We start from the raw sequence: 18548 nt of genomic DNA, 5'->3' as shown, positions 1-18548 counted from the left end.
CAGACAGTGAGAATGGCAGCCCTGTTGGTGGCCACCAGGGCGGCCTGGCTCCACCAGAGACCAACTCTTTCCCCAGCAGGTGCCTCACACGTGGCATCGGGTGAATAAAACACTTTAATAAAAGGGAAACGGCTTGATGGGATGTCCCTGGGACATGAGACCGAGAGCCCGGGGCTCCGGCCAGAGGCGCTGGGCCTCGGCGTCGCCCGCGGACCCCGGCACCTAGTACTTGAGCAGCCAGAGCGGCTTGTGCTGGCTCAGCGCCGTGAAGTAGGACCACCACCAGGGCTTGCTCCCGCTGCCCGGCTGCCTCCGCAGGGGCTCCCGGCCGGGCTCCTCGGGCTCCCCGTGGGGGCCCGCACCCCCTGGCGGGTATCGGAGCCCAGGCCCGCCTCTCCGAGGCCCGGGAAGGAATTTCTTGGGTCCGGTCCCCAGTGGCTGGAGAATAAAGTCCACCCGGCCGGCCCTCTTCATCCGGGCGGGGATGGTGACTTTCTTGATGACCTTGGAGTAGCCGGGAGCTTGAGCAATAACTATGTGGGATCCTGGGGGGAGCAGTCTCCAATAGTCGCCATCTGGGGCTGTTGACAAATAGAATAAAACAGTTCTCAGACCTGGGCTCAGAGTCAATCTGGAGATGGTGAGTAATGGGAGTCAGAGGGGGCGTTAGTCTGGAAGCAGAGAGACCCCAAACTTACACTTGCCTCTGTAATGACCTGGAATGCCCTTCCCACCTCCTCCCCCATCAAACTCCTATTCATCCCTCAAAGCCCTGCTCAGGCGCCACCTCCTCTCTGAAGCCTTCACAGGCCACCCCACCTCCCATCCCCAGCTCACACACTTAGCCCTCCCTCCCTCCTCTGGACCAGGTAACTCATATCAGTGTATCTGACTTTCAAGTCAGCTGTGAAATCCTGAGGGCACCTGGAGCCCTTACTGGACGGGCCAGTTTATCAGTGGGACCTAAACTCCGGGATGTGAACAAACGGGCTCATGGACTGGACGCAGCAGCTCCCTCCTGTGATTTTTGAGAAGGTGGCTTTTCCCAGCACAGTTTTTATTTCCTCATAAGTTTTTATTGGGGAAGATTTCAAACATTTCACACTGATTTTTTTTATGTATTTTTAAAAAATCCTCACCTAAGGCTGTGCTGAGAGGAAGGGAGAAAAAAAAACATTGATGTGAGAGAGAAACATCGATCGGTTGCCCTCTGTACATGCCGGACTGGGGGTCAAACCAGCCACCCAGGCATGTGCCCTGATGGGGAACTGAACTGGCAACCTTTCGGTCACAGGACGATGCTTAACCAGCTGAGCCACACTGGCCAGGCACCCCAGCACCGTTACTTCTTGACGAGCATGGCGACTCGGGCGCAGAACGGCACTCACCTGTGGTGATGTCATGGCGAATCCCCTTGACGGAAATGCGGGCGTTTTTAACCGGCTTGCCGAACTTGTCCATCACCACGCCCTTGATGCCCCGGTGCACCTGTGGGAGCAGAGGCCAGGACGTGGCATGGCATGGGCCCTGCAGAGCCTGCCAGCTGCCCAGCCGGTCCCCGGCCAGCTCCATGGAGCCTGGGTCTCGGGTGGTTGAGCCCACCCCTCGCTTGGCCTTTTTGAGTAAGTCACTCCCCTCTCTGGCCTCAGTTTCCTCATCTGTGAAATGAGGGTGACCGGTGGGCCCATCTACGGGGCGGTCAACCCATCCCTGGGTCTGTGAATGACCTGAGTCCTGCTGGAGCGTCCGACTGACAGCACCTCCCACGCTGTGAGCATCGAGCAGAGAACCCTTCTGTCCACCGGCTAACACCTGAGTGGCCCCCCCGCCTTCATAATCAGAGCCTTGGCCAGGTTCTCTCCGAGGGGAGGTCCTGAAGGCAGCGTGGGCCACCGGGAGGACAGGGCCAGGGGCTGGGCCCTGGTGTCTCTGACCTTGGGCAAGCTACCTCGCCTCTCAGCGTGGCCGCCCCATCTATGAAGCGGGATCAGGCGGCCTGCTGGGTGCTGGAAGGTTAACAATACATAGTAATAGGGACAGCACCAGAGCTGGGACATGGAGCCACCCCTCCCAGCTGTGCACTGGCCCTGAGCACACCCGTGGGTCCTGCACACAGCCCATGGTGAGCCTGGGATGCAGCACTTTCCTAAAGCAAACCTCCTCCCAGAGCTGCCTGACCCTGCTCACGCGTCTCCTCCTAAAACAGTCGGCAATAGGCAGCCAAACCGCCCTTGCTCTACTGGGCTGAAAACAACCTGGGTCCACAGGTCACATCACATGAGGTCGTGACCACTGCATGGGAGGGGAAACAGCGCAGTGAGACTGGTCTCTCCCAGGAGGCTGCTCCGTCTACCTTCAGTGTGGCCCCAATACCTCGTCAGCTCCCTCACCTGGCCAATTCCTCTCCCCTTCGAGACACAGCTCACAATTCTCTTCCTCCAGGAAGCCCTCCCTGATGACTGGCCACAGCAGGGGCCTCCTCTGGGGTCCCACGGCCATGGGCTTCCATTCTCCCAGGCCTGACCTCACTGTAATGTCACTGACTACTCTCCTGGCCCCAACCTGAGAGCAGAGGCCAGACACATAGTAGGGCCTCATTCGACGTCAGCTTGCGCTGGTTGGGTTTTATTCTGTCCTTGCCCACAGGCTGAGGACTCGTCTTCCTGTGGAACCCGGACGTGGAGCTCTCTGGCAGGAGGGAGAAAAAGCGAGCACCTCTCCTTTCCCCTCCCCACAGCCCAGGGAGATGGAGACACCCTCCCAAGGCCTGGTCAGGATCACGGCGAAAACGGCCTCAATGGGCCACGACAGGCCCGATCCTTATCAGAAGCCGGCCGGCTTTCCTGAGGGGTCGTCCTCAGGGGCAGCCATGCCCGACCACGGGCTGCCCAGCCATCCACAGCATCCCGCTCGCTATTAAATCTTCATATCCCAAGACTTCACATACAATATCCTCGGAGCAATCCCAGCTCCACTCAAGGCTCCTTAAAACTCATTTTCACCAGACGGCCGTAAAATGAAATGGGGGGGGGGGGGCTGGCCTCGAGCCATGACTGAATGATGACTCGCCCCACACAGCCAGAGGTCGTTGGCTCGGCCATAAAACAGAAACCCAAACGCTAATGTCGTCCAGTGGTTATCTCTGCCTTTCTCCTGTTGCTATGGCGGCTGACCCCTGGCTCTGCCTGGCTCTCGCCTAGAGGAAGGTCCCTGATCTTTCTAGAAAGGAAGAAAGTCATGGACAGAACTGGGACCTGGGGCAGGCAGGTCTCAGTTCACGCTCTGGGCAGTCGCTGGTGACAATGGACAGATCGGCCCCATCACCCTCTGTCTCTCCTCTGGCTGTCACACAGCCGCTGAGAGCCAGGGACAGGAGCCGGGCATGGCCCAGAGACCCCAGACCAGCACCTTCCTTCCCCGGCACCCACTCCTCCATCTATAAAATCGGCACCTGTCTGCTGCCCAGGACTGGTGCCAGAATTTTTAAAAAAAATATGTTTTTATTCATTTTGAGAGAGAGGGGAAGGGAGAAGGAGAGAGACATAGAAACATCGATGATGAGAGAGTCATTGATCAGCTGCCTCCTGCACGCTCCCTACTGGGGATCGAGCCCACAACCCGGGCATGTGCCCTGACCGGGAATCGAACCTTGACCTCCTGGATCCTAGGTCGACGCTCAACCACTGAGCCACGCCGGCCGGGCTGCATTTCATTTTGACTCCCTCATTCCTCTCCTGCCTGCTGCCTTATTCAGAACCCCGTGCCACCCCCCGGCTGTGAGCCACACTGGGGAGACTGAGGTCTGGGGCAAGGCTGGGAGAGGTGGCTGGACACCTGGCATCGAGTCCCTCCTCTGTCACCTGAGACTTGAGTCTCGAAGTCCAGTGAGGGGTTATTTTAGTCACGTTGTCCAAAGCCCCCACTCACTACCCCCTCAACTATTCCTGGGAGACCTCGGCAGCAGTCACCCCTCCCCCTCCCTCACCAGCCTGTGTCATCCCGTCTGCGGGCAGACGTGCCCAGGGCCCTGGACCACACAGACACCCTGCTGCCCAGAGCCGGGCCTCGCCCTGCCCGGTGCCCACCGCATTCCTATGGCCACCGGGGCCCTCGCCCACTGGCCCCTGCCCGAGCTCTCCTTGTCCCATCACCTTCCCCCTACTCCTTCAATACACAGCCCAGGTACTGCCTCCTCCAGGAAGCCCCCACGGCCTCTGAGGCTGGGTCAGGTGCTTCCCCTGGGCTGAGCCTGCCCCTGACTCTCTCCTTGTTCAGTTGTGCCCCTTTGGGCCCTGAGGCCCTTGCTATACCGGGACCCCCCCCCCAGGGCACGGCCTGTGGGCGGAGGCCAGGGAGGCTTCGGTTGTGAATAAGTGGGCGCTTAACTAACAAACAGGTGAAATATAACTACGTAGGTGGGCAGGGAGCCCCCATGCAGAGTCTAGAACCCCACGCTGGAGGGGCGCCCTCGCCCCAGCCCGCGGGCAGAGCGAGGCTGCCGCTCACCATCTCCACGAAGCTCAGGAGCGGCTCCTTGTTGTGCTCCCAGAGGGTGTGGAGGGCCTCCTCGGGGGGGAACTTCACGCAGCCCAGCTCCACCGTGATCTCGAAGCAGTTGCTGTGCAGGTAGTTGAAGTCGGACATGCCTGCGGCACAGGGGCAGCTGAGCGGCCACATCGGGGGCCGCGGGGTCACAGGGGCAGGTGGCGGGGTCGCCGCCCCGCCCCACAGACGGGCGAGGGAGGCACAGGCGTTTGGTCCCACAGGTGAGGGGCCCTTGCTCCGTGCCCAGCCCCCACCCAGCCAGCTTTAGCAAACAACGGCGCGGGACGTCCAGCTCAAGTTGGGTTTTGGAGAAACAGCGAATAACGTTTGAGGTAAGTATATCCCCAGCTGTATTGGGGACATACTCACAAAGCACCGCAAATTCTTCCTCATCTCCCTGAAATTCGACTTTAACTGGAGGTCCTGTTCCGTCCAGCAGCCCCACTTAACCCTCAGACAGCAAAACCGAACTGGACGCACGAGTGGGGTGTGGAACCGGCTGCTCATTACCCAGAGATGGCAGCGGGGTCCCAGGTCTTGCTCTGCCACCAGAAACTAGTCTCCCAGCCCATCTTCTCCAAGGGTCCAGGATCCAGCTCCCAGAGAAAGCTGCTTTGGAGGGACCCTGCCCTGCCCTCCAGGATAGGCCCCTGCCCTGGCCCCGCCCACGACAGGCCCCGCCCCTGCGACAGGCCCCGCCCCTGCGACAGGCCCCGCCCCTGGCCCCGCCCCCAACAACAGGCCTCGCCCCCCACGACAGGACCCTCATTCCCTCCCCAGCCCAGCTCCTCCCCCTGCCCTCCTCTGCCCCGCCCCCCACTAGTCCCCTCCCATTGCCCCCTGCCCCCGCTAGGCCCCTTCCATCCCCCTCCCCGCTAGGCCCCTTCCCTGGCCCCGCCCTCCACGACAGGCCCCTCCCCTGGCCCCGCCCTCCCAGCTAGGCCCCCCCACCTCGTTAGGCCCCTCCCATTGCCCTGCCCCGCTAGGCCCCGCCCATTGTCCCGCCCCGCTAGACTCCTCCCATTGCCCCGCCCCTCTAGGCCCCGCCCGTCCCCGCTAGGCCCCGCCCATTGCCCCGCCCCCCTCCCCTGTCCCGCAGGCCGCACCTCCGGTGAAGCTGTACCAGTCGGCCCCGTTGATGATGCTGCCCCTCTTCAGGAAGTTGCCCCCACACCTGTTCTCTGACTTGTCCATCATCATGGGGTGGACATCGGCATAGGCTCTGGCCAGCAACTTAAACATCTGGAAAGGAGACCAGAAAAGAGGTTCCCCGAGGCCAAGAGCAGAGGTGGGGGCTCTGCAGGACGCCCTCTGAGCTAGGGACAGCGGAGGGGCCTCCACAGCGGACACCTGCACACAGGTAAGACAGGGGAACAGTGTCCACGCAGGGGGCACAGCATGTGCAAAGGCCCGGAGGTGGGGCGGCCAAGCTCAGGGCACCTGTGGTGGGTCCGCGGGTACATCTCAGAGCCCCTGCACACCTGGCAACAGGCCCGACCTGGGGCATGGGCACAGGGCAAGGGCGCCCACAGGAGCTCAGGTGAGGCCAAGCATGATGGGCAAGGGTAAGTCAAATAAGGACACAGGCCAGGGGCCATGGAGACCAGCCTGCCCGGATCCTGCCACCTGTGACACTGGACAAACCGAGCTCATTTCCACTGGGGTGGGGGTGGGTCCCCAGGGTTTGGCGGGCAGCTCGGAGCTGGAGCCCAGCTCAGGAGCAGGATTTCGGGTGGAGCAGGGAGGTATAGGGGGATTTATGGGGAGAAGCAGGTGGCCGTGGCCAGCCTGGGGGCCTTGAACACTGCCCTGAGGCACTGGCCTTCATCCACGGGGTGCCATGGAAGTTTGGGGGTGACATGGGACACCCTGGCGAACCCCTCATCAGCTCCCCTGCTCCCCAGAGCCTCTCCTGGGACCCTGGTTTCCACAGAGACCACCACGGGCTACAGGGCTGAGGATTATCGATTCCTGATTGATGGCTGGTGGGGAAGATGCTCAGCTTTCTGACCCTGCTGGGACTCATTGAGGTGAACGTGCCCCTTGGGGACACCTTCAGGTATCTACCTCTGAGATCCAGAGGTGCTGTGCCCAGAGCCCAGGGGCTCCCGCTGCCAGGGGCACAGGCCTCGCCTGTGTTGGCCCTGTGCTCTGACAACCCAAGGGAGCCAAGGCCTGGGCACCAGGAGAGAACACCCAGCCACCCCCGGGGGCACTTACTGAGCTCTGAGCACAGAACCTGGCACCCCTGCAGGCCCAGGCCTGTGCTGGCTGCCGGAGTCCATAAGCAAGTTAATAAGCGAGGGAAGGAGGGAAGGAGCCCCCAGCGAGCAGGTGAGGCGGGGAGCGAGTCGGGGAGCAAAAGAAGGCAAGGGGCCTCCCCGACCACCCTCCCGTCTCAGACTTTCACCCAAACAACAATGGGAAGGGACCCAGTCCCACCCGTCACAGACCAGCCTGCGTGAGCTCCAGCACCGGGCACCGGGACCCGGGAGGGCCATGGCTGGGGGCCTGGAGAGGGTCCCGTCATGCTCGCAGGCCTCACCCCTGCTGGGAGGACCAGGGAGGGAGGCCCGGGGAGGAGAAGGGCCTCCTCGGGGCCCAGGTGATGCGGGTGCCAGAATTCCCACCGGGGCCCACTGCACACCCCTCCGGGGGAGCTGATCCTGAAACCCGCCAGGCCCACGGGAAGGAGGGACGGCCTGAGCCCGGCGGGTGTCATGCGCGCTGCAGCACTGCCCTCTGCTGGCGGCTCCCGGAGCTGCCCTCCCCTCGGACAGGAAACACCAGGCAGCCTGGTGGGAGGGCAGGTGGCACAGTGCCCACCCTAGAGGCCCCCAGGCTGGGACACCGACGAAAGGTGGGGTGCAGCAGAGGAGGGAGTGGCTGCTTCCAGCTGGGCTGGAAGGCTTCCTGGAGGAGGGGGCTCTGGAGCTGGGCCTGGAAGTCTCCTAATGATTCAGCGACTCTCTGGGCTCAGAAAGGACGGACACTACGCCAGCCCAGAGGGCACTGCCCACACCGCAGCTCACCCTGCACCTATGGCATACCCACCCCGCCATGGTGCCCACCTCTCACCTTCTCGTCTGGTGTGGGAGAGAACATCTTCTCCTCGTGGGGGTGCTGGGAGAAGTCAAAGGGGTAGGACACCACCAGGTCGCCCCCGTGGAGGCTGGCCGAGAGCACGAAGGGGGCGGTCCGCATCCACTTCATGATGGCCTTCGTCTCGGGGGCCACCTGCCCAGGATGGAGGAGCTGTCTCAGGACAGGGAACCACCTCACTGACCGCCTGGCTCGGGCACCGCCGGGCTCTCGCACCTGCAGCTCCTCCTGCCTGTCAGTCTTCCTGCCTCTTCGGGATGTCACTTCCTCCAGGCAGCCTTCCTAGGCGCCTGTCCCTGAGCACTTGCCAGGCTCTAGGTGCTCTCAATACATGCTCCCCGAAAGCCACCAACGCTCAGCAAGGAGCTATGGCCAGAGGGTAAGGCACTAACCACCAGGCTCTCCTGTCCTGGGGAGGGGCCACCCCGCAGGCCCTGGAATAACAGGCCCCCGGAAGGATGTGTGACTGGGCTGGGCGCGGGCGGGGCGGCTCCTACCTTACCCCCCCAGTAGTGCTGTGGAATGGCGATGTGGTCGGTGCGTGTGCCACGGGCGGCAACCAGGCGGTAGAACTCAGAGGTCAGGTCGGGGAAGTTTCGGTTCAGGTCCAGGTTCTGAGCGTTCTGCCTGCCGCTCGTCCACCCGTTGTAGCCGGCGCCCTGAAACAGGCCGCCCCACTGGGGTCAGCCCACCGCCCTGCTCCTCCTGGAGGGCGGGCTGTGGTCCCTCTGGCTTTACGTGAACTTGGAGCACGTCCACCCTTGACCCCCTCCGCCTTTTCTCTGGCCCCTCCTGCCCGGCCTCCTTGCTGACTCTCCAACCTGAGGGCCTGGCACTGGCTGCCCCCCCTGCCTGGAGTGTCCCCCAACCTTTACACACTGCTCCCCCCCTCCTGAAGCTCAGAGAGCTTCCGACCTCCAGCCAGCGCCCTCGCCCTCGCCCGACCCCCTCTCGTCGTTTTCTCTGGAGTGGCATCACCTTTGTGACACACCACGGACTTATCACATCTGTCCCCGCTGCCCAAGCCGACGCTGCTGCTGCTGAATCCTCGGCCCCCAGCACGGGGCACACGCGGCCCCTCCCCGGCTGCCAGCAGACGAGTGACTGAGTGGGGGTGTCGGGGCACAGCCCTCACCGTGCCACCTCGGGGCTCACCTCGGCAGCCGCCACCTCATAGCCGTCGGGGTTCATGGAGGGCAGCAGGTGGATGCGGGTGGTGTTGAGCAGGCGCTGGATGCGGGGGCTGCCCAGCAGGTACTCGGAGCACAGGTACTGGGCCAGGTAAATGAGCATCTCCCGTCCCGCCACCTCGTTGCCGTGGATGTTGCCGATGAGCTTCACCTCGGGCTCCACTGGGGGAGACAGGGTGGCCTGGGGGTGGTCTCGGAGCCCCCGGCTCCCCTCAGCCTAAGGCCCCCTTGGCAGGGGTGGCCAGTTCCGGGACCCACTCGTATTTGTTTTGGCCCCAGTGTCTCCGGCTAATGAGGTCTCCCTGAGGCCATCACTTTCGTTGGGGTCATTTGTTATGTTTAGACGTAATTAGCAGCAGGAGGAAGCGAGAATATTAATTAATAATACATGGTATCGCTGGTCTGTGCGAGTTTCACTGACGGCCACGCTTCAGCTTGTGTAATAAATTAAGGTAACACTGGTGCTTCGATGGGCAGGCAGACAGCCAATAAATGAGTAAATGAATGGAAAGAAGGAAGGGGGGGGAGGGATGGATGGAGGGATGGATGAACAGGCGGGTGGATGGATGGATGAACAGGTGGGTGGATGGATGGATGAACAGGCGGGTGGATGGATGAATTCTAGGGAAAAGTGAACCAGGAGCCTGGCAGCCTTGCTAGCTGGGTGACCTGAGGCAGGTCACGTCTCCTCTCTGACCCTCACATTACTCATCTGGGCAACGGTGCCTCGCTCCCTGGCTGTGTGTGGTCCACGGCCTTGCAGCTGCGGGAGCAAACCCTCTCGTTCCTCCTGAATCTGGAGGGTGTAAAGGACCCTGGGGCTTCCACAGCAGTCAATTTCCTTGCCTTCCGGGCAGGGAGCACCCCTCGTCCACACTTTCCAAAGCTGCAGGCCTTTGAATTTGGCAGAGCCCGTCTTTAGTCTCTTCTGGGGATTGGTGAGGGACCAGCCTTCGCCACGAGCTGGGGGGGCAGGAGGCAGGGTGGCCTTGGAGGCTGAGGGGCTGCATGACCCCCGTCCATGCTGCCCAAGCCAGTGGGAGAACTGGACTGAGGGTGGCCAGCCCAGCAAAGGTGTATTTTTCCATAACTTACAAGGACCAAGGGCTGAATGGGGTCTGCTTCTAGATCCACCCCGGCCGACTCACGTGGTCACGGGGATGGACACGCAGGGGGCAAGGCCGGGGAAGGACTGGCCCCTCACCCATCCCCGGGAGAGGCCTGGAGAGGGCCCCGTGCTCGATGCTCTTGGTGCCCTGAGGGGCGGGGGGTTCACAGTCACCTGGCCACACAGGGAGCAGGCTGTCCAGCCAGGGGCAGGGTCTGGATTCAGGGCCAGACCCCAGCCCCGGCCCCAGGGCCCACTGCCTTGTCCCCGCCTGCCCCTGAAATTCAGTCCCATGGTCACTTTTCTCAGTGCCCGGGCTCCTGGCCCGAGCAGCCCTTGGCCAGTCATGACTGGAGTGAACTGTGACGGGGGTGAAGTCTGACTTTGCCGGGAAAGGACAAATATGTGGCATTTTCCACGTGACTGTCCCTCATCTCAGAACAGGACGGCTGGGGCTGGTAAGACCTCAAATGGATGTGGGCTTTTCATGGAAAAGGGGCTTTTTTCACACGCTCTGTGATATAATGTTCACCACGCAGCTGAAAGGAGCCAGCACTGGGCGCTGCACACACCCGCCTGGGGCCTGGGCGCACACAGAGCCTGCAGCCTGGAGCCCTGCCCCCCCCCGACTCCTCCCTGAGGGTCCCCCGACTCCCAGCAACATCGCTAAGTGGCTCCGCGTGGCCTGTGGGGTGTAGCCGTGCACCAGGCAGAGCCCTGTCCCCTGAATACCAGGGGCTCTGATTAGAACCCTGGACCCCGGCGTGTGCACCCCAAGGCCAAGCAGACCCCGGAGCCTTTCCCAGAAGCTGGGACCCCCCCAGCCGCTCGCTGGGGCGCCTGCCCGTGACGGTGGCTTACTCAGCTCGTGCTGGCCGGGGCGAGCCGAGAGCTCTATGACCAGCAGCTCCTTGCCGTCGAAGCTGCGCCCGATGCTGTAGGTCCTGGCGATGTGGGAGCAGCGGGCCGCCGTCCGCCTCAGCACCCGCACCATCCTGGCGTAGGAGTGGTGGGTGAAGTCAATGAAGGTGGCCGGCAGCCCGGACGGCAGCGCCTCCTCCGTGTCCAGGCCCCCTGGGGAAGAGCGGGGGTGCCAGGGTCAGCCTCAGGCCGGCCTGCTGCCCCCCACGCCTGGCCCCCAGGACTGCTTGGGACCGGGAACGCCCCGGCGCCCTCACAATCCCCCACCTCCAGCGCACTTTGGACAATCTGTTTTCCTTTGAAATTAAAAATCCCTCTGATTTTTTTTTTTTTAGAGAGAGAGGAAGGGAAAGGGAGATGGAAACGCTGATCAGCCACCTCCTGCACATCCCCTACGGGGGTCGAGCCCACAGCCTGGGCATGTGCCCTGACGGGGAATCGAACTGGGCACCTCTTGGTGCAGGGAACGGGCTCAACCACTGAGCCACAGCAGCCGGGCCCCTCCACAATTCTTAGTGTCCACAGCTAATAACAGCACCCAACAGACGTATAAAGCAACGTAGTTCCTAAGTTACTGTGAATAAAAGTAGTAACTACTTTGGAAATTTTATAAAATACAGAACAGAGGAAGAGACAGGCCTACAGAGCCCTCAGCCCAAAGGAAACTGCTTGTCCTGCAGCCTCCGGACTGTGTTTCCGTTTCCCAGGACCACCTGCCGGAACCTGGTGCCAATGTGGGTCCCCGCCCGCTGAGACCCCGTGATCATGGGGCTCCCCTCCTGCCGGGACCCTGTGCCAACCCGGGTCCCCATCTGCCTGTTTACTCAGCATCCGGATGGAAAAAATTTCGACACCGTGGGCCAGGCAGCACCAGCTCTGCCAGGCGCATCCAGCCTGAATCCCGCCACCTGAGGGCCCGGGCGACTGCTGCTCTACCCTGACCCACAGGACAGTGAGCACAGCTGGGCGCGGGGCACCTTCCCCATTCTTCTCAAAGCTTCCTTAGGAGGAATTCCTGGGCTTCTAGGTCGGGGGAGCCACAGCCCCCTGGACTTCCCGCCCGCTCACTAGAGCGCACCCGGGTCCTGGTCCCGGCCGCTCCCTGCCCGCCTCCTCCCCACCCGGGGTCTGTGTGCCCGCGCTGGGCCCTGCAGGCTCACCCAGGGAGCACCCACAGTTAACCGGGGTCTGTGTGCCCGCGCTGGGCGCTGCAGGCTCACCCAGGGAGCACCCACAGTTAACCGGGGTCTGTGTGCCCGCGCTGGGCGCTGCAGGTTCACCCAGGGAGCACCCACAGTTAACCGGGGTCTGTGTGCACGCGCTGGGCCCTGCAGGCTCACCCAGGGAGCACCCACAGTTAACCGGGGTCTATGTGCACGCGCTGGGCCCTGCAGGCTGACCCAGGGAGCACCCACAGTTAATGCTTCTCCCTGAGTGTCTCCTCTGCCCTGTGGTTTTGTTTCTGCTCAAACACATGGAACCGGCAATTTGGTGGCGGAGTTGCCCAAAATACTCCCTTCCCAGCCAAGCCCATGGGCCTTCCCAGGGCGGAGAGTCTGGCTCCTTCCTCTCCCTCCCAGCCCCGCCCCACCGCCCGGGCCGGTTTCCGGCCTCCGCACACGCAGAGTGCTGTCCGTGGCCCCCCGGCACCTGCACAGCAGCCCCTGGAGAAGATGGGGCCGACCCCACCCGGAGCCAGCTCCAGGGTTAGCCTGAGCCCCACGCAGCCACGGAGCCGCAGAGCCGGGGCCCAGGCTGGCTGGAGGCAGCCCCTGCCGTCCTCGACATGCCCATGTGAGCCGAGGACCCGACGGGCCCACAGCTCGGTCCACCCAGCACCTGGCTCGCACCTGCCACCACCGCCCCCCAGGGCTCCCTCTCTGTCATCTAGACAATGGGGAGGCGACTACCATCAGGGTGGTTGTGGGTTTAAATGAGACCCACATGCGTGGCACTCAGCCCAGGTCACGTGAGCCTCACTGCTCGTTTCAAGACGTGAGGACGGGAGGCCGGCAGCAGACATCCTGCGCTGTCCAGCATCACAACTGGCCACTTGGGGCTATTTATACTTCACTTAAATTCATTAAAACCAAATCAAATAAAAACTTAGACCCTGAGTCGCTCTAGCCACATTCCAGGCTCAGGGGCCACGTGTGACCAGTGGCGTCTGCCGGGACGGCACCGAGAATGCTCACGCGGCGGAAGGCTGGCGGCCCTGGGGGTGGCAGTCCCGAGCCCCTCCTCTGACCCGCTCTGAAAGCCCAGCAGGCAGCGCAGCAGATGTGGGGTCAGAGGCACGGACAGGCCTTCGGCCCAGGCCCGCGCAGAGCCCTCCCCCTCGGCACCACTGCCGAGAAGCCCTCTCGAACTTCCTTGCACATCTCCTGAGATGAGTGGCTCACCGCCCACGGCCGCCCACTCCACCTCTGCTGGTGTGCCCGCAGGAGGCACCAAAGCCCCGCTCTCTGCAGACCCTACTGCGGCTGCCGTGAGCCCACCGGGACCCAGGGACAGCATTTTATGGGTCTGGCTGCCAGGCAGCACCCTGCGTGCGACCCTTCAGGGCCAGCCGCAGGCAATGACGGGCGTTGCCTCGCAGGCCTCAGGCAGGGCTGTGCCCCCCCCCCCCCCCACCAGCCTGGAGTACAGCCCATGTGCCGCAGCGTCCTGGGGGCTGCCGTCCAGGCCCCAGGCCCCCGGCAGCCACAGTCTCACCGTCTGGGCTCCAGCTCAGGCACCTGGATGCGGCCTCCTCCCAGGCCCTGGCTGAAGCACCTTCCCCCCCCTGACTGTTGTCCTATTGGGCCACCCGGTCGCCTGGCCACTCAGCACCCCGACCCCAGAGCCCCGCAGGCCTCCGCCTACCTCGCAGCTTCTCCAGGGGGTTGTAGCAGTCCTCCCCCTCACCCCCGAAGTAGCGGCCGCAGTCCAGAAAGTAAGGCCAGGCCATGTCGATGGCGTCGAAGGCGGGCAGGCAGGCCTCCCGCAGGCCCTCGCAGACGTGCCGGCAGGGCCTACGCGCCCGGCCGCCCTCGCAGCGCGGGGCCAGCACGGCGCAGCCCAGCAGCCGCAGGTCAGGGTTGCACTGGCCCTCCAGGAGGTGGTGCAGGACGCTCAGCAGGATGTACTCCGAGCTGGACTCCACGGCCTCCCGGGACCGGTGCTCCAGCGGCGTGGGGAAGGCAGTCTGGTTGTAGGCGGCGTCACTGCAGGTCCTGAGCTGCAGGTCCACGCACGTGGCTGGGGAGGAGGGGTCACAGGTCACTCCCCCCCACGAGGACCCAGGAGGACCCACACTGCCATCTGCCACACACTTACTGAAGGTCTGCTGTGCCCAAGCTGACCACAGGGCCAGGGCCCACGGGGAGGGGGTCCTGAAGTCTGGCTGGGGAGAGACGGGGACAAGGGCTACCTCGGAGGAAACCTGGGCCGGTGGGAGGACCAGAGAAGGCTCGTGACCCTGACTGGGCTCAACTGCTCACTAGTGACAAGCCAGCCTGGCCGCTCTGGGTCTCAGCTTCCACATCTGTGAAATGGGGGCAGGAAAGCTAGCCTTGCCAAGGGTTTGCCACCTTCCTTAGGGCACATTGGGGAAATATTTTCCTGCTTTTTAAAAGAAGTCTAGACCCTCCATTTGGAACATAGCAGATGCCCAATCTGGCAGGAGGAGGCTTGAAGAATGCCTGCTGCTGAGCCCTTCAGATATGTCAGGCCCCACATGACCTTCAAAGCCATCCACGAGGGAGCCTCCTCGGTTTACCAGGAGAAAGTCAGGGCCCAGGGGGAGGGCTCGTCCCAGCCTAGTCTCAGCAGGTGCTGCCTGGGGCTGAGACAGGGACATGGAATGAGAAGCGAATGCTGAGGGCAAGGCTGGGCCTCAGTGCAGGGAGCCACCTGGGGGGGGGGGGCTGGCGGTGGCAAGAGGGATGGGGGAGCAGGGAAGAGACAGCTCTGCAGGAGCCAGGAGGAGCTGGAGGCCCGGCTGCAGGGGGAGGTCCTTTCTTGTCCATTTGGTCCCATTTCTAGCTGCTTAAGAAGCAGCTTAGATTTGACTGATGCATTTGATTGACGGATTTGACTGATGCATTTGATTGGCAGATTCATTACACTTCAGAACCACAGGCTTGGCTCTTTAAAATGCTCTGATAGCGCTGGGGGAGGGGCCTGCGTTGCTCTATATACAAAAACGAGGGCAGTCCACACACATACCACTGTCTGAGGCCGTCGGCTCAGGGCAGCCGCCTGCAAAGAGAAAGCAGTGAGGTTAGGGGTGCGGGTCCTGCCATCATCCTAAAACTCACTGGCGCTCGCCGGACATCGGTCCACCGCTGGCCCCTTGGGGCTTCATCTCACTCAGTCTCCACAGCTCCCTCTGCATCTATGTGGCCGTCCCCGTCCCCCCCCCACACTGCACAGGTGCAGAGACCGAGTGTCGCTGGGGTCACATGACCTGCAGAAAGCAAGACAACCAGAATGGAGAGGGTTCCCCAAAGCCAGGGGCTGAGCGGCTCCAGGCAAACCTGCTCCCAGGAGGAAGAAGCCCGCCGGCGTTTGCCCCGTCTCCCTAAGCTTTTGCCGGTGGTTCCCTCCAGCAGCTGAGCAACGCATCTCAGAAAATTCCCGAACAGTGAGCAGGCGGCCTCGGAGCCTCGCCAAGGGATCCACCCACCACTGACTGACCCTGGTCATTCGGAGTCCCCAGGAGTCGGGGCACTGGCTCCCTGCCCTCCAGAACACTTGGCAGGTGCGCTGTTCCTCCACTTCCCGGGGCGCGGGCCTCTTCACAGAGAACAACACACAACAATTATGGGGCTCAGGGGCCCTCCTCAAGGCCCAGACACGTGGACCCAACAGCGAGACCCTGAGAAGTCCCCTAACACCAACCACAGCCACTGTCACCTGCAAGGTCCCTGTCAGAAGCAGGTCTGTGAGCGCCAGGAGGGAAGAACTGACCTGGAGAGCCCTCCAGGAGTCCCCGGGGGGGGGGGCAGCTCAGGAAGCAGGAAGGGAGATGGGGTGCAGGGGAGAGGCGAGGAGGAGCGGGGGGAAGGCTAGGACAAGAGGGAGAAGGCCCGGGATCTAATCCTGTAGCCTCATCTGAACCCTGGGTTAAGTAAATTTTGTTATGAAAGTTAATTTCACCTGTTTCTTATTAGCTCTTTAGTGTGGCTACTAGAAAATGTAAAATTACTGGATGCGTGTGGCAGGCCACACGCGACCGTTACGCCTCACGACCACAAGGTGTCAGCATTTCTTCAACAGAGGGACGGAGGCTGACCGGGGCTGGCCATTCTAAAGACCAGGTGGGCGGTTCCTCCCGGCCAGGGCCTCCTCTAATACCTGAGAAACCTGAATGAGGTCAGAGAGGTCAAGCCACCTGCCCAAGGCCACACAGCGGAGTAGAGGAGTTGGAATTCGAACCTAGACCCGCCTGGCCCCTAGGAGCGGGAAGGTCTCCTCAGACCCCGGGCTCCCTATAGAGACCTGGAGACCTCCACCAGGCAGGGGACAAGGCAGAGGGGAGACAAAGGCTCGGGTTGTCTCTGAGCCCCTGGGGCCCGTGAGATGGGGACAGGCTTAGTCCCGGATAGGACAGCCTGGGTTTGAGCTGTCCAGCCCCCCTCGCCCCATGTCCAGCTGCAGCCTGGGACAGGCAGTCCCTCCCACAGTCCACATGTGTAAGGAAGACGGTCTGGAGGAAGGACTTGCGCTAGAAAGTCACCGATGCCCTCGAGGAAGGTGAGGAGGGGTGCCCTGCCCTGCCCTGCCCTGTCCAGAGGAGAGGGCCGCACTTCCCTCTGGGGAGGCAGGTCAGGGAAAGCTTCCCGCAGGGGAGGAACCGGCAAGCCCACCATCCTGGACGTTTCCTAGAGCTTCAGGGGCCCAAAGGAGGGTGCACCCGGGACCTTGTGCAAGTTCTACGCGCATCCCGCATGCAGGCCCGTGTGCCCAGGGCTCGCTCACACACCTGTGCACCCACACGCCCTGGCTGGCCCTGGTCTTCTGCAGAAAGGAGGGGGAGGCAGAGGGGAGGGAGCGGTCAGAGGAGAGAGTAAGAGACGAACGGCCAGTGTGGACACCTCTGAGGGCCCTGGGGCTTCGGGCTCCGGGCAGTCCCTTCGCAGGTGCGGCCAGTTCTCAGGTGTCCACCAGCCCCGCCCACGAGAGACTCGGATTCTGACGCCCTGGGACCCTGACCCCAGGGGACCCCGCCCTCTGGGGGGGCAGGTGTCTGCTGCTGACGGGGCTCTGAGGACAGCGGACTAGGTGCAACCCCACCTTTTGACAGGAAGGGAAACTGAGGCCCAGGCCAGCAGAGGAGGTGTGGTGAGAACCCCAGGCTCCGCAGGTCCCACACTCTCAGGTGAGGTCTCGGGCAGACGCCTCCCCTTGAGGGCCATGGGGCCCCTCTCCATGCCTGAGCCTCCCAGCAGCCCGCACCCCTCCCGGGCACCCCTCCCGGGCACCCCCCGCCGGGCCCTCTGCGCCTCTCGGGGAGCCCCCGTCCGCATCACGGCAGAGCTGGGGGCCGAGGCTCCAGGTGGCCGGGGTGCAGAGCCCCGGCTCCGGCTCCCGCGCCCCACCTGCCGGGCGCCCCTCCCGCTGCGCCCTGGCCCGGCCGGACCCCAGGTCTGCGCAGGGCCCTCGGGTGCCCCAGCCCCGTGCGCCCCGCGAGCCCCCCCCCCGGGCCGACCGCGGGTCCGGGCGCAGGGCGCCCGCCTGGGGGGTTCTCCCCGGACCGGGGGGGGTCCCCGTTCCCCGCAGGGCGCCCGCCTGGGGGTTCTCCCCGGACCGGGGGGGGGTCCCCGCTCCCCGCAGGGCGCCCGCCTGGGGGGCTCTCCCCGGACCCGGGGGTCCCCGCTCCCCGCAGGGCGCCCGCCTGGGGGGTTCTCCCCGGACCGGGGGGGGTCCCCGCTCCCCGCAGGGCGCCCGCCTGGGGGGCTCTCCCCGGACCCGGGGGTCCCCGCTCCCCGCGGGCGCGCGCCTCACCCGCGGCGTCCCGGGCGGGCCCGCACCCGGGCCAGGCGGCGGCGGCGAGCGCGGCGAGGGGCAGCAGCCGCAGCATCGCGCGGGCAGTGATGTGGCAGCGCCGGGCGCGCGGCTACGGCGCCGGGGGCGGGGCGCGGACCCTCCCGGGGCCCAGGCACCGCCCCGGGGCGGGCGCCCGCCCGGCTTCCAGCCTCGGCCCCGGCGCCGAGCGCCACGTCCCCGCACGGCCCCCCCCCCCCCCCCCCCCGCCGAGCGCCCAGCCCGCTCCAGGCTCCGTCCCGCGGGGCGCCCCCTCCCCGCCCGGCGGGGTGACGACCCCCAGCGCCCGGGGTTTCAGTCCCGGGAAGGGCAGGTGGCGCCTCCGGGGCCTTGGGGGACCCCCCCCCCGAGGCTGGCCCGCTCTGCGCCCTGGCGAGAAGCCCCTGGGGCTTTGCTCTCCGAGGGCCCCGCGGGGCGCCTGGCACGGCCGTCCTCCCCGACGTGCCCAGGCCGCCAGCTCAGGGCACTGAAGGGGACGGTGGCTGTCCCAGGGGGTGGCCCAGGGGCTCAGGGAAATGAGCCTCCCCTCCTCCCTCCTCCCTCCGCACCCCAGATGAGGGGGAGGGCCCGGGCAGACGCCCCCGGCTCCAGGGGGACCTGTTCACACCCGGGGGGGCCCCTTCCCCCTGCCCCCCGAGGGCACGCCCATGCCC

General features: G+C 64.1%; 1 protein-coding gene across 1 annotated transcript; it reads right to left on the bottom strand.

Annotated features, from left to right (window-relative positions):
* Positions 1-222: 222 nt before the first annotated feature.
* CPZ (carboxypeptidase Z) lies at positions 223-17932 on the bottom strand. Its single transcript, XM_087817142.1, has 11 exons — positions 17857-17932; positions 15076-15108; positions 13732-14106; positions 10807-11019; positions 8803-8999; positions 8145-8306; positions 7624-7782; positions 5652-5787; positions 4507-4646; positions 1389-1488; positions 223-581 (listed from the first exon to the last, which is right to left on the bottom strand). The coding sequence occupies exons 1-11, from the start codon at positions 17930-17932 to the stop codon at positions 223-225; spliced, it is 1950 nt and encodes a 649-aa protein (XP_087673268.1).
* Positions 17933-18548: the final 616 nt, after the last annotated feature.

Source organism: Miniopterus natalensis, chromosome 1 (assembly GCF_054644295.1).
Source record: "Miniopterus natalensis isolate mMinNat1 chromosome 1, mMinNat1.hap1, whole genome shotgun sequence".
NCBI lineage: Eukaryota > Metazoa > Chordata > Mammalia > Chiroptera > Miniopteridae > Miniopterus > Miniopterus natalensis.
This window is presented reverse-complemented; position numbering and strand designations above follow the sequence as displayed.

What these genes read in the sequence shown, in the direction of transcription:
- CPZ (XM_087817142.1), bottom strand. Translation starts at nt 17,932, where the DNA reads ATGCTGCGGCTGCTGCCCCTCGCCGCGCTCGCCGCCGCCGCCTGGCCC. An exon ending in GCCCGCCCGGGACGCCGCGG is followed by an intron (nt 15,109 to 17,856) that starts GTGAGGCGCGCG and finishes TTCTCTTTGCAG; the next exon opens with GCGGCTGCCCTGAGCCGACG. An exon ending in CTCCCACACCAGACGAGAAG is followed by an intron (nt 5,788 to 7,623) that starts GTGAGAGGTGGG and finishes TCTCCTTTCCAG; the next exon opens with ATGTTTAAGTTGCTGGCCAG.